Source organism: Chaetodon trifascialis, chromosome 17, assembly GCF_039877785.1.
Source record: "Chaetodon trifascialis isolate fChaTrf1 chromosome 17, fChaTrf1.hap1, whole genome shotgun sequence".
Taxonomy (NCBI): domain Eukaryota; kingdom Metazoa; phylum Chordata; class Actinopteri; order Chaetodontiformes; family Chaetodontidae; genus Chaetodon; species Chaetodon trifascialis.
Genome location: NC_092072.1, coordinates 2,252,319 through 2,267,968, shown reverse-complemented (window position 1 = coordinate 2,267,968; position 15,650 = coordinate 2,252,319). Strand labels below are relative to the sequence as shown.

Genomic DNA, 15,650 nt, shown 5'->3' with positions numbered 1-15,650 from the left:
ACAGGGTTGAAAGAGTCTGAATAACAAAGCAAACACGAGCATCAGGTGTTCACATGTGACAGTCAGGCTCTGCCTCCTCCTAAATGTAACACCTCAGTCCTTTCACAGGTAAACACACATCCGCCATGATGTGATCTGAGCGCAGCAAAAGCTGAAAAAACGATATTAATAAATGTTAATTTCAATAAATCAAAGCAGTGTTTGTGTTTATAGACAAATGCAGGCCGTGAAGTTTCCAATTGGTCACATTTAAGGTGTTTAACTGTATTTAATCCCATAAAAATGGTCTGGAGGGACATAATTCGTCTGTTTTTCTCTCTTCTGTGTCCCCGTCTGCCTCTCGCGCTCTTAACACCGAAGAAGCACATGGCTCCGGCACGCGCCGACTGTTGCCTACCGGCGACTCTGCCGCGTCCCGATTGGCTGAAACTAGGTCACTCGCAGCCTCTCCCGGCCTCCCATTGGCCAAAAATAGGTCACAGTCTCCGCCCACAGGTTTCCCCATGCTATTGCCGCGTGACAGGCCGGCTGAGGGGAGAGCACGCGGGGTGGGGTGGGGTGGGGGTGGGGGGGGCTGATTGTGTGGATTAGTGTTTCACTTCTGACAAGATCACATCTATTTCTTCATGAAAACAAACAGAAAACACCTGAAATATTCAACATTTCACAGAGTTATTGCAGTGAAATGTACAATAATGAAAATTAATGTAACAGAAAATGAAATAAATCGACAAAATTACACATTAAAACAAACTTTAATGTAAAATAACATGAGACTATTTTAGTTTGTTGACATATTAGGCTTATATTGTTCTTTTACATGCTACTATAGCATATTATTGGATTAAATTAATCTAATTAATAATATCTTTTAATGTTTTACACACTGTGTGTTGTTCTTTTGTTCATACAGTATCTTAATTATCTTTTGTAAACTTCACAGAATCTGTAACATCTGTCCAGGAACTACAGTAACATGCAGCACATATCTAAATGCTTCACTGTCCTGACAGCTTTCACCCTGTGTGACTGTGTTATCCTGCCAAACAGCACATCTATAGCTTCAATAAAAACAGCCCATCAAGGAGTAAATCACCCGGAAACATGTTTCATCACGTGTTTCCTGTTGATACTAATTTGACTGATTCATGAATCAGATGCAGCAGCTGCAACTGTGGGAACAACAGTTCCTGGAAGGACGCGAGCCTGCGAGTCCTATCTGGTGACAGAGTGCTGTCAAAAATAGGAGACATGACAGAGACGCGCGAGAGGCCAAAATAATCTCTGCCACACACACACACACACACACACACACACACACACACACACACACACACAGAGGCAGGAGTGTGTGTGTGTGTGTGTGTGTGTGTGTGTGTGTGTGTGTGTGTGTGTGTGTGTGTGTGTGTGTGTGCGCGCGCGCGCGCTGGCATGCATCAGGGAAAGTGAGGAACAACAGCTTGACGCCATTAATGTGTGATTCGAGTTTCATGAGCCGTTTCAAGTTCATTTCCCCTGATTCTTTTTCTCCACACTTCAGAGGCAGCTTCGCTTAAAGTGCGTTCAATGGCTCCACCTAGTGGCCGTCCGTCGGTAAAGCACTGAAGCGTTACAGTCAAAGCTGCGGGAACACTGCTCACTCTGCTATGAGGGGGCTGTCACATATTTTAATGGAGTAAAAGTCACAGTACTGCACTGTGAAAATACTCCAGTACAAGGAAAAGTCCTGCATTCAAAACTTCTTAAGTACAGAAGTATTGTCAACTGCAAAATGTGCTGAAATGATCAAAACTCCTTATTCTGCAGAAAAATAGTCCCTGAGAGTTTGTACTATTATTATTATTATTATTATTATTATTATTATTATTATTATTATTATTATTATTATTATTATTATTAGCAGTAGTAGTAGTATTATATGCTTTTTGAGTAATACTACTGCTGCATTCATGTGTTTACTGCATTTCACTGTTTCAGCTTGGGCTCATTTGAACGACTTGACATCCTGTTGGCTGCTTTAATTTACAGCGATCATCATGTGTTTGCAGTGCGGCCGTCCTGTGAGAACCACGTATCTCCAAAAAGTTTGATGAGCCCAGAAAAACAGGCTGTTTTCAGCTTTGTGACGATGCATTTTCAGGTGATCCAAGTGGCTTTTTAAAGAGTTTATTGAGCTGAAGACATGAAGGAACTCTTCATCCTTCAGTTCAGCACAAACATCTGGAGATACGTGGTTTTCACTGGACAGAAAATGTAATCTGAAAAGTAATGAGTAACTAAAGCTGACAGACAAATGTAACAAAGTACAATATTTACCTCTGAGATATAGTGGAGGAGAAGTACCTCTAACACAGTACTTGAGTACACGTCTCCCCTCTGTGAAACACGTGTCAGTGCATATGAGACTCCCCAGTCGAATGGGGGGGCAGCTGCCGGGTCCTCAGGAAGGCTTTCACAGCTCACCTGACCCCGGTGTCCCAGGTGCGCTACACCTGACCTCCTGTGGCTGCCTCTCTGAGGGTCGACTCTTGATGTGTGCGTGGGGGGGAGGCTACGAGTGTCAGAGAGGAACCACTTCAGCGTCCCTGCAGGAGGAGAGCTGGATAAAAATACTGAGCGTGGATCCGCTCGCTGTGAGGAGAGCTGCTGCTTTCAGGTGGGTGGAGCTGATTGGATGAGACGAGGAGATTCATGGCAGCTGTGTTTCCTCTCAATGCAAATGTTTGTCAGAAAATGTTGTGAATATTTGATCCTAGAACTTTACACCAACTTACATTTACTCAAATACTGCGCTTAAGCACAATTTTGAGTTACTTTATTTCCTTATGTCCATTTTCTACTACTTTGTACCTCCACACCACATTCAGAGGCAAATATTGTACTTTTTACTCGACCACATTTTACTCTGCAGATTCAGATCAATAAAAATCTAAAAAAACGTTTAAAAAACAGCAATATTAAAGCGATTCTCAGCCAACGATATAACATGATGCAACAAAACACTTTTGTTTTAGGTGCTTTGAGTGTATTTAGATGCTAAAATCTAAGGACTTTTTCAGTAAAAGGTTTCAGAAATACATCATTTTCCAAAGAAAACGTCTTTCTTTGAGTGAATTAACGCTGAAATGTTGAAACTGACTTTTTTATCCGAGTGAAAGTAAACCTCAGTGAAGTGCATGAAAGGGCGACTCGACAAAGAAGCTTCATTCACCTGTGTGGCGCTCGGAAGCTTCAGACGCCACACGTGAAACCGCAGACGCCGTCACAGGAGGTAACACGGGAGGGAGGTTGGCGTGTTTTAATGTGGTTTGGTTAAAGCCGCCGCTTTGAACTCGCTGCTGTGGTTAGACTGTTAAAGAGGGAGGATGCTGCTGTTTTTTTAAATTCAAGGCGAAGGCGACGCTTTCAGTTCAGAGCGAGAGTCTGATAACACCTGTGCAGACTTCAGATTTATTGGTGAAGCTTCAGTTTAAAGGCCTGTAACTCATTTCCCAACAGTTTCCAGGACAGAACGACGTAACCTGATCAGAACTATGGTGACACTGTTTAATCGGTCGCCATTAAGCTCAAACATAACTCCTCTTATCTCTTCGTGGGGTGTTTCCAGATATCAACATAAACCAACACAGTACGGATCATTTCAGACTTTTTTTTATTTGATTTGAGGGTTTTCAACAACTCACTTTTAGGCAAAGAAAAGGATAGTAATTTAGTAATAATATTACATGTTTTAGTTTTACAGAAAAAAAGAAAAAACACGTCTGGACAGAACCTAAGTAATGAACTATGTGTACACGCTTTGTTACAAAAATGGGGCATAACTGTGGCGATGAGGGTCAGGTAAGAGGAGCACAGGGAGGGAAAAAAGATCACATCGATACGTATACTCGTCCCGCCGTTTTACAAAGAGTCCCCAACTCGTTCCCTCCCACCCATACAATACCAACAATGATAAAAGAAATGATACTTGGAGTAAAAAACAGCAAATAATCAATATATAATAAAATATAATACGAATTGTACAGTACACTCCGGTTAATTCTGTTGTCCTTTTCAGATCCTGAACACATTTAACAGTTTGAGTCGCGTTTTCTCGCCTCGTTCAACAACGACAAAAGTAGTGTACATTAAAAACAAGGTCACCAACACTTTCTGTTTTGTCCCAACTCCTTTCTTCATCATCGGTCACTGCGGCTCATTGACCAGCTTCGCCTTCTGCGACAAGAAAGAGCTTAAACTGGTACAAAAAAATCCTCAGTTTCCATTTTTCTTTAGCGATGAATTTCTGTCGAGGGCAGATATCGTCTTATATAAAAGGTGAGAGATTCTCCACTGGGGTAACAAATAAACACATACAGAGCAAGAGACACAGACTATACTGTTTAACTGTGAATAATGTGAAACAAATTGAAAAAATAAACTGGTACTAAAAGGTACCTCACTTCTACAACAGGCATCCAATCCATGTGTATGCGCAAACACTGCTAAAGGTAAAATTAGAAATTAAAAAAACAAAACAACAGATGATGAGAGGAGGCTGGATTAATGCATTTGTCAAACAGGTGCTACTAAAACTGTCTAGAGGTCCTTCTCCTTCGGGGAAGGGGGGGCAGATGCTGAGGGTGGTTCTGATTTTGGGCCTTTTGAAGTCCACGCTAATTTATCAGCCACCTCTGCTGTGGTCAGTCTGGACTGGGAGCGGCGGGGGCGGGGGTGGGGGGGCATCCCTCCCCATTCTCCCACCTTTCTCTGTTAAAAATGTGCCAGCTCTCGCTTGCGTTTGGATTATTTAAAAAAAATAAACATAAAAACAATCTAGTCTAGAAAAATGTGTTTTTTACTGACTGTACTCAGTCAGAACGGTTGATCTCTCAGGCTGGACCAGAACTGGGACCGTGAGCTGGAGCGGTGAGCGGTCGCTGTCTGACTGGTCGTGTGAGGACAGAGGTTTCATCTTCATCAGCCCCCAGTTCGCGACCCCGCTGCCGGTGGTTAACCCCCGGCAGGAGAACTTGTGGCGGTCCAGCAGGCCGGGGTTCCAGAAGCGGTGTCGGCATTTGCAGCACTGGAATGCGGCTTGTTTCAGATGCTGGCCCCTGTGTTTCAAGGCTTTGTGTAAGGAGCTGGTGCGTCGTCCGCACACCTGGCACCGCAGACGGGCGTGGCGGCCTGAGTTCCTCGGTGGGTGCCTGATGGCATAGTGCACCAGCAGAGAGCCCTGCCTGGCGTACGTGGCGCTGGGGCAGATCGGGCAGGGGAATCGCTTGATGGGAACGTCCATGGAGGTGAGCCCGGCGACCCGGACCGCACCTCCGCACCACGTCTTCACCTTCATCACGCTGCCCTTTATCCTCAGCTGGGCCAGCATCTTTTTTTTGTTGAGCTGTGCTTGCAGTTTGCCCCTCCTCTTCCTCAGGAGGATCAGCTTCTTGCGGGTGTCTTTACTCAGAGGGACCCCCACCAGCTTTCCGTCTCTCATGATGCTGTGGATCACCACTCGCCTTTTTTTCTTTCTGAGCTTTTTTGTCTGTCCGTGCCGCTTTTGGAAGTTTTTTGAGCGGTAGTGAAAAGGGTGCTGCAGCTGCAGCTGTAGTTGTTGTTGCTGCTGTTGTTGTTGTTGTTGTTGCGGCTGCTGTTGTTGCTGCTGCTGCTGTTGTTGTTGTTGTTGTTGTTGCCCAGGGGCTCCTTGCTGCATGTGAGACGACCCGGCGTAGTTGGAACTCGATCCAGAGTCGTAGAAGAGCGGCGAGTATCCAGTGGGTTGGGACTGGCTGACGCGCTGGCCGTTGCGGTCGATGCCGTGCTGAGACAACTTGTGCCGCACTAAGCTGTTGGAGTAGGCGAAGGCTTTGCCGCACACTTCACAACGAAAGGACTTTTCCAGGCCCACTCCGCCACCGTGGACAGTCTGCTGATGTGCCGTCAGGTGGAAGTAGTGGCGGAATGACTTCCAGCACACAGTGCAGGTATACAACCTCTGGGAGGGGGTGCCGGACGTTGGAGACTTCTCTCCTTGGGAGCAGGATGAGAAGTAGTCAGAGTTGGCCGAGTTGGCGACTTGACTGATGGCAGCAGCAGCACCTTTGATCCTCCGCCCCTGGTTGTCGATCTCGCCCTTCCTGTGCAGCTTCCCGTGCCTCACCAGGCTCTGTGCATAGGCGAACATCTTCCCACACAGATTGCATTTGTAGTTCTTTTGGCCGGAGTGCACGGTCAGATGCTTGGTGAGGTGGAAAGGCTCACGGAACATTTTGCCACAGACGTCGCAGGCGTGAGGCTTCTCCCCCGTGTGGACGCGGTTGTGGCGCCGCAGGGTCTCCGCCCTTCTGAAGCGTTTGCCGCAGATCTGGCAGCTGTACGGCCTTTCCGAGCCGTCCCCCGGAGGGGCGGGGCTCCTCCTCCTCCTGACGATGCTGCTGGGGTCCCTTTTCTCTCGGGGCTTCCTCGGCCTCCTGGGCTTCGTGTGGGGCTGGCTGGGGTGGGTCAAAGGTATGGTGGACCCGTTGAGGCTGGACGTAGAGGAAGGGCCGCCCATGTTACCAAACCCCAACCCCCCCAGCAGGCCTCCGATGATATCCCTCCTCTCTCCTTCCCGGCTTTCCGTGTTAATGTCACAGGAGGCAGCGGCTGCGGCGGCAATGGCCGACATCGCGCTGCTGGTGACCTCATCATCCGAATCATCCAACAGCGAGGAGAGGGGGAGGTGGGGCTGCTGCTGCTGCGGTTGGTGGTGGTGGTGATGCTGTTGCTGGCTCTGTGGGTGGGGGTGAAGAGTTGGGGCTAAAGGGGCCTTTCGGAGCGTTTGGTTGGTCATTTCACTGGCTAGCGTGCTCTCTGTGGAGTACAGAGCTGAGGACTGTGATCGCCTGTAGTCCTCGACCCCGCTGCTGTAGGACGACTGGTTCTGGTAGCGATTTCTGGAATAATCTGTTGCATACTTGTCGTTAGCGATCGGCGCCGCATCGTTTGAAATCCCTACCCTGCCTCCACTGCTACCCATTTTACTGCTGCTTGGATTGGACGATCCGCTCCCACCGGTGCTGGTCCGGTTTTTTGAACTCCGAGGAGGTTTGCCGCAGGCACCTGAAGCAGCATGATTGAGAAGAGAGGTGCTCTCGCGGAAGCAACGGCCACAAGCCGGGCAGCGGAAAGGCTTCTCGTCATGAATCTTCTCGTGTCTTGTAAGCGACTCTCGACGGTTGAAGGACTTTTGGCAGATGTTACAGACAAAAGGCCGGTTTTCTGAGTGGGTGACGCTGTGTTGGATGAGGTGACCCCTCTTTTTAAATCTCTTCCCACACTCACCACAACAGAATATCCTCTCTGGGCTGGGGGAGTTACAGTCTGACTTCCTGCTTTGGCTTTCTGGTGTCAAGCCGTGGCTGCGGAGATGCCTTCGAAGGCTGGAGAGGTGGGTGAAGGTTTTACCACATTCACCACAGTGGTAAAGGGGCTCTGGTTCGGGCTGGCCAGATGAACTATTACTGTGGCTTTCTTGGGATTTGGACAACTGTTGGTTGCCGTTGGCTACAAGCACAGAGGTGGAGTTAGAGGGAGGAGGGGCAGAGGAAGAGGAGGAGACGGTGGAGGATGGCTGCTGCTGCGATGACGACGAGAGGAGAGAGGAATGCTGCGGCTCGCTTCCGATGCCACTTATCCCAGATCCTCCTCCCACGAGGCCCGACGAGGAGCTCTGACTGTGCCCACTCGAGCTGCTGTTATGGCAGTTACTGACACTGCTGCTGCTGTGGCTGTGACTGCTGTGACTGTGGCTGCTACTGTCCGCTTTCCTCTGAGGCAGGTAGCCCGCCATTGCTTTCTTTCTCCGGCTTCCTCCGCTCGTGGCCGATGAAGACGAGCTGTCGCCTGACTTTCCGGCGTCGTCTTTCGATAGGGACAGGTGCAGGGGGAGGGGGAGGGGAAGGCCGGCCTCTTGCTGCATTAGTGATGCTATTTGGTTTGAGGAGAGGACTGGAATGCCTTGGAAATCAAAGCCACCCAGCGGGGCAGGCTGGGGGGCCGGGTGGAGAGGGTGCGGGTGGTGAGTGTGGCTGTGTGGATGAGATAAGGCATGAGGGGTCAGCTGTTGCTGCTGCTGCTGAGGCTGTGGAGCTGTGTGGCTGTGGCTGTGGGAGGAGTGGAGGGCCGGGGGAGGGGCCAGGGCCGAGTTTGAATCAGTGGCCCCCTGGCCCAGACCCAGGCCCAAGTGGTTGTGAGTGCCTTGCTGGACAAGGAACTGCTCCAGGCTGCTGTTGGTGGGGACGCCAGACAGGAAGTACTGGTTGGCGGCAAGCATGCAGCTGAACTGCTGGTGGAGGCTGCGGGGGTCAGACTGGCCGACTAAGGGGACTGCAGTGCTGCCAGAGGGGTTGTTAGAGGCCGAGGACGAGGTGGAGGGAGAGGGTGAGGAAGAGGGGGGACCGGGGGAAGGCTGGGGAACAGAGAGGCCTGGATGCAGCGGAGGAGGTGGGGGCGCAGGTGTGACAACCCCCCCGATGACCCCCGCGCCTCCTCCGCTGCTGCTCCCACCAAAGTCAAAGCGTCCCATCCCAGAGTGGAGCTGCTCCTGGGCCAGCGCAGCCTCGGCCGGGTGGAACGGCCGCAGAAACTGGGGGTATCCCGACGAGGAGCTCCCACTCCCACTGCTGCTGCTGCTGCTGCTGCTCATCTTACTGGATTTTCTGGAGCTGTGGGACGAAGAGGACGACTGGCTCTGGTGGGAGATGGGCGGGGGAGGGGCGCTCATTTTGGCAAATAATGATGAGGAGTCAGCGAAGGCATTGCTCCGAGAGCTCTGGAGAGATCCCAGTCCGAGGCCAGACAGGAGGCTTCCGGAGGCGTCGCCGGAGGGCTGGTGCTGCTGCTGGAGCTGCTGCTGATGCTGCAGCTGGACCTGCTGTTGGTGGCTCAGCTGCCGTTCTAATCCAAGGCCTTTGAACTGGTGGGCTTGGTGTCCACTTAGCATCTCTAAAATGTCCATGGGGTACTTGCTGAACTGGAACATCTCCCAATACAGCTGTGGCAAAGTGTCACGAAGCCACAACTGCCACGTGCACTAAGTCAATATTTGCTGGAAACAGCAATGAACCCTTGTCAAAACGACAAGGTGTGATTTTCCAGAGGTAGTCCTGGTGCGATCTCTACCCAACCTTCCAGCAAGCCGCTATAATCCACCAAAGGCCGACGCTTGCTTTTCTCACATAAAGGTATCACTAATACTTTCCATTCAAGAGCGAAGCTTTCAAGTGCTTCTGTGGGATGTTAAAAAAGGGTCATAAATAGGCAGTAAACTACATTATACTAAAAAAAACAGTCTGTAGTGTTTCTTTAAAGTGTTCCATAACTGTAAGCTGATTTGTAAAATCAGGTCAGCGAGTCCCAAGTGGAGTGTGTCCGTTACTTCAGCGGAGGATGAGCCACAGCTTCGCTGCCCTTCTGCCCTTCATGGAGTTCTTTGGACAGTCTGAAAATAAGAAGGAAAAAAGAGGATGATGTCAGTGATTCAGTGAAATGATACGGAGCAGGAAAACAACACGGTTTGGGCCGGATGCCCCCTGAAGCCCTCTGAATAAACAACTCTGTTTAGACACAAGCAACTGATTTAGCCCAACGTTTACAGCTGACATTAACATTTTTTGCATTCTTGAGCTATGAGCTGCTGTACTTTTATTTATAAATAAATAAATGGTGGAGCTGTTTTCTTTACAAAGAGGAAGAAGCTGTAATATTCACTCTCTGAACTGTCCGGTCTTCCTGCGGCCTGTAGTTGTTGGTGATGACAAACTAACAGAGGGAAGGTTTTGGCGACCGTCATCCTGCATCGTCAGGACCACGTGGGGAAAGTTTAAACAGCACTTTAATGTCTCTGATGAGTATATTTATGCTCTACAGTGTCACAAAGAGTTCATGACAAAAGACCTGATTATACGTATTATTTGACTGCATGTTACGAACGACCGACAGGTGGAGACCGGACAAAAAGGCGTCTTGTACAGTAATGACTGTGGGTTTAGTACTCAGGGATCGCTGTCACACACTTTTTAATGGACAGATAAAGCACACGTTTCACTGTGGTTACCAGGCAGGTTTATTAGTAGCTTAGCATTAAAAATACTGGTGGTTCATTATTTTGCTTGATGGCAAACCATCAGGTTGTTCGGTCCGTTTGCCTTGTTGAAAGTGTTCATTTAGCTGCTGTGGAAAGCTGTCAGCTGAACCCTGATGTGGACCAAAGGTCCTTTAACAGAATCCAACAAGTTAGGTGTGAAGGCACCATTAGCATCGGCTGTCAAGAGACGCTACGCCGGCACGGAAAAAAACCCACTCCACGGCACGACAACTGTACTCCATCTGAGGTAAAGTGTCTCTGTGTACTGAGCCTGTGATGGTATTCGGTACTCACATCAGTACTCGGCATCAGCAAGTACCCAAATGTAAGTACTTGAACCCAACAAACCAACAGCTACCCATTAATGCAGAACTTGACTTTGTGCAAAATGTTTTCCTCAGTTCACTTTTTCATTGTTCTTTAAAGTCTGTCTCTGTGTCACTGTTCTAATCAGATAAGTGTGTAGTTTAAAAAATACTGCAAACAAAGCTGATAAATTAAACACAGCAATCAAGACAAATTACATTAAAGGCAAAAAGAGGATTTGCATGTGTAACTTTCTGTTTATGAAACTGAATTTTTGGTGCAATAAGCAGAAGTTTTGTATGAGTTTATGGTAGCAAACACCAGTCAAACAACACTCTTCAACAGCAGGGAGGAAAGAGGAGAGCCGTGGATCAAAATGCCACAAGACTCCCGTCCAGCTCCTGCCGGATAACATGGCTGCCTGTTGTTGGCTCTAACACACACACACACACACACACACACACACACACACACACACACACAGACACACACACACAGACACACACACACACACACAGACACACACACACACACACACACACACACACACACACACACACACACACACACACACACACACACACACACACACACACACACACACACACACAGCTAAATGCCAGATAAAAAAAGGTGGTCTGGTGGACAGTGTCGTTGTGTGGGAGGAAAACAGGGGCTGCTGACAATCCACATCCAGGCTCAGCAAATCCCTTCTGTCAGAAACGCAATCTGATATTTAGAGAGTGGCAGTTCAGTGCTTTAACCTCACTGATTATTTCCCCGTTTTGTTCCTCCATCTCCAGGGTTTTATGAACAACTGGGGATGCAGCGTATTCACGCAAATGTGGGTCACTACCAGGAGCCCTGGCCTGATTGTGTTAACCCATCAAGGGATGCAAAGCTTGGCTTTAATATAGAAACTGCTGCTTGGACTTTTATTTCTGAGCACTTAGCACTGACAGCAAAAGCACTCGCACCTGATTCTCAGCCAGAAAACACAACATCTCACACACCGAACGAGCCTCCAAACCAAAAGGTCAAAAAGAAGAGTAACGTTCCTCGAACAGTCAAACAAAGTGAGTTTCTCTGGTTGCACATATGACATTACAGCCCTGCTGAGAAACAAGCCCCACGCTCTCGCGTCTCGCCTTTAAGAACCGAGGTTAATTCTGATCTTCAGTCTGACCTTCCTCTGGCTTCCACAGAGCGCTCGACATGAACGACTCTCCCCCGAGACAGAAACCAGAGAAGCCAAACATCCTCATGTGTGCCGTCACATCTGCGTTGGGCCTGAAGCTCAGCAGAGCGACGACGCAGCCGATCCTGAATCTGAGGAGTCCCCTGAACGCGGCGGTGATTAAAAATACTGATGTACCTCTGAACAACACCGAAAGCTGCTGCTACTTAAAACTCTGCGTTTCTGTGAAAAAGCAGGAAACAAGTTTTGATGACTTTAGAGGCGTGGAGTCCCCACACCAATACGGCAGTGGTTTCTGAGGAATTGTGGGATACGGTGTTGGATGTATGAACTTTTATTTTCGCTTGGTACCAAGAGGAAAACAAGGATTCACCTCACACACAAACAAGACGCTCTGGTGACCTCCATGCAAATCCATTTCCATGCTGGTTAAGTAAATTAAATTAAGAAATGCTTTAAAGTAACCACACTTCATTAGATTTGATCATTTCCTTCTTCAGAACTTCCACAAAAACAGAAGCAGCTGCCTCACATGAGACGACAGCTGAGTTCAAAAAGAAAAGGCTCAACAGTGAAACAAACTTTCTTTCATAAATGAAGCTCTAAGGTTCAAACGGGATCAACAGAGATGCAACAAAGGTGCATTTTCACCACCAACTGCCTCAGCTGATGTGAGAACAGGGTGAGCACACATCAGGAAACCATGCGAGGCAGTCAGACGGACGGAGACTAAAACTGTTTTGTCTTATGAACTCTGGACAGTGTCTGCAGAATCAGGTCCAGACCTGGTTCAGAGTTGTCCTCGCCGTGTAGCCGCATATCAGCGCATGAATGAAAGAAAATACAGCTTGAGGACAGCTCCCACAGTGGACACGTCTACTGTCACACAGTCCGTACGTATACCGGCCAACACTATACTGCGGTTATTTCATACGACGATTTTTCCATAGCATGTCCAACATGTGTGTCTCACTGTCCGACGCTGATCTTGAGTTCCGTGGGAATCTGCCAGAGTCCTGCAGGACTTACTTCCCGGCGATCAGCACAGCAGCTAATAAAAAGCTGGTTTTATCTTTCAACCAAAGAACAGAAACCAGGAGAATAAAGCCTCTCAGCGCTTTGTGGCACACGGCCACCAGACCGTGAACGTACGGGGAACTTCTTTCCACAGGCTGACTCGGATGTGTTCAGTGTGAAAGCGTTTTGAAAGCGTGTTGAATGATACACGTCCTCCCGACAGTACGCAACGCTCAGCAACCGCCTCCGAAGTCCATTTGCTTCGGTTTAGTTGTCAGGGGTAACAACAAATCTGTCCAAGGTGAAAGCAGAGACGTAAAAACAGATTTATCACACCGTCAGAGAGCACTCTGCAGCCTGACACATACTGTAAACCCTCGCTTCGAACGGTCCGACAAATACTTTAAGAGGGGCTAAACAAAACAGCAGCTTCGACCAGGATGTTCAGCGCACCACCCTTTCCATTAAAACGTGTTTTCATTTTGGCTGTGCTGAACACGAGCCGGGGGTCAGCGGCATCTGAGATAAAGACGGCGGAGGAAACTTTTCTAGCCGACCAATCAACAGACAGGTCACAGCAATTACATTAATGCTGGATACGGAGTAGAAATACACAGCACGAAGGAAAAAAATACACTGACGTGAAGAATTTTACTTTAAACTGCAAATTTTATTTCCTTATGTGGTCGAAAACATTTTGTGAGAGAGGTTTTACTTTAAGCATTACCGGAAAAATATCATTAACACAATAAAGCTGACAAAATCAGGAGAATCACGATGTGATCGCGCTTCTGTTACATCACAACAAACTGTGGACGGGAAAATCTCCTTCAAATGATGGTTTTCCAGACAGGAAGTTTATTCCAATACAAAATTAATGAAATAAAGAGTGCATTTAAAACGTTTTGGAGAAACATTTAGAGGAAAAACTACCTTAAACTCTTTGATTAGCAGCTATCGCAGACGCATCAACGCAGTCTGTGCATCAGGACCAACAACCGCAGAGCAGCTTCTTCATCGTCTGTGTCACTAAATCAACCCATCAGTTCAGAGACATGTGCTAATTAAACAACTTCCTCTCAGAGGAAAAGCGTCGCTCTCATCCTGCATGTATAAAAATAAAGCTCAACTTGTCAAACGGCGGCGTTCCCGAGCACAGCGGGGTTTCTGCTCTCGCCCTTGACTCCCATTTTCAGGTCGCACAAATCTCATGATGAAAACAATTACAGAGCTGTCAAACTGTCATGTGAAACGAAGTACGACATACCGTCATCTTCTATCTGCATGAGCACAGGGGAGCTCAAAGTGGATTACAGCGGAATAATAATACATACGATCACCTAATTTAGCTCTCAGTGGAATGCAGCATTGTGGTTTTAGAAAAGTCCTGCAAGTCAAAGGACCCTGAGGCTGAAAGGCTGCGTTCACTGTGTAAGATACTCTGACGTATGCAGATACACACTGGTACACAAAATACTACTGACAACTGCATGGATGATCAGTTGATGACAAATTATTTTTTAAACCTTGATCATGTACAACTTTTTCAGATTAGAGGACAAACTCTGCATCCTGTTTTAACATAACTTTACACACACACACACACACACACACACACACACACACACACACACACACACACACACTCAGACCCGCTGGTTCTGCAAACAGCATGCAATGCCAAACATGTGCAGAGTTTACACTGACGTGCTTCAGTCATCAAACCTCCTTTAAGCAAACATCAACATCCAGCAGCTCAGAGGCACAGCAGTGACAATCTGAGGCTGATTGTGCTAACAGTTACTCTGACAATTTGCACGAGTGTGATTGCATGTTATGTTCGTCTTACCGGCTGATCCGCAGCTCTTGGGCTCCCAGTTGGAAAGCAGCTGTGGGGGGAAACTGTTCGCTCTCTCCGCCGACAACCGGTGACCTCAGGTGGACAGCCTGAAACAGATGTACCGATGGCCGAGCAGGTTAGACGGATACAAATTACTGTTACCCCTCACTCACCAGTTAGCATCCATACTTAGCTAACTAACGTTAACTAACTACTAAAATGCTGCTCTAACGGCCATAAACTCGCACATTTTGTCCTGCAGTTCAACACTCACAGATGCAGGGTGTTTAAAGTTAGTCCAACATATTTAAAACCGCGTTGTAATACTGACAAAAACAACCAGACTGGCATAAAGAGGGTCTCCCACTCGTATAGCACAACGCTAGCACTGCTAGCAGCTTAGCTGAGCCGTTAGCTACGCTTAGCTTGGCAGCTAGCGAAGTAGCCGATTTACTATCGCCGGGAACGGCTTTTGTTTTTGTTTTTTACCTTGTAGCATAAGATGGCCGGGTGCAAAACAAGCTCAGAAACATGGGAATAAAAGTGTGGAAACATCGAGCGGGGAGTGCGCCGTGAGAGCGGGGTCCCTACAGCCTGTCGGCGGGGCCTTTTTCTTCATCCATGGAAAAACACTGTGAAAGGCCTGGCTCTCCATCGGCCCGGGAGGGCTGCTTTTCACTCGCTAACAAAAACTATTTCCGCTGGCCTGGTCCGATATGTCCATTGTCTGCCGCCACAGTCCTACTGCTCGACCGGCTCCCCGCTCGCCTTCACCCACACGGCGCCTTTGTTTAGTTTCCGTCGTGTTTTTCCCTCTTTTCTCCACGCTTGGCTGTTTTCCGCCCTTGTCAGTTTTAGGTGTCCCCCTCTGTAGACGACGGCTCCTCCGATGCTGCTGCTAGCGTTAAAATGGTAGTTTCCTGTCTGCATAATGGTTCCGGGTAGAGCCAGGCACAGGTTGGTCTGTCCGGCCGCGACCACACCGCCGCCGCTCCGCTCGCGTCCACCTCTGCCCCTCCGTTTGCAAAATCTGCTTTCTAACCGGCGTGCTGCTCCTGAATGAATAAACCGTGTGCGCGCGTGTACGTGCGCGCGCGCGTGTTTACACACCATTAAAAAAGATATCACCTCGCATTCTGACACTGTGTCATTAAGCCCCCTGTGTGGGTGTGTGTTTGTGT

The 15,650-nt window shown here is 48.3% G+C and overlaps 1 protein-coding gene across 1 annotated transcript; it reads right to left on the bottom strand.

Annotated features, from left to right (window-relative positions):
* Positions 1–3,635: 3,635 nt before the first annotated feature.
* On the bottom strand, positions 3,636–15,545 carry LOC139345454 (uncharacterized). Its single transcript, XM_070984038.1, has 3 exons — positions 14,959–15,545; positions 14,479–14,576; positions 3,636–9,463 (listed from the first exon to the last, which is right to left on the bottom strand). Exon 3 carries the CDS (start codon positions 9,002–9,004, stop codon positions 4,838–4,840), a length of 4,167 nt encoding a protein of 1,388 aa, XP_070840139.1. The 5' UTR covers positions 9,005–9,463; positions 14,479–14,576; positions 14,959–15,545; the 3' UTR covers positions 3,636–4,837.
* Positions 15,546–15,650: the final 105 nt, after the last annotated feature.

Excerpts from the sequence above, each read along its gene's own strand:
- LOC139345454 (XM_070984038.1), bottom strand. The coding sequence starts at position 9,004 with ATGTTCCAGTTCAGCAAGTACCCCATGGACATTTTAGAGATGCTAAGT.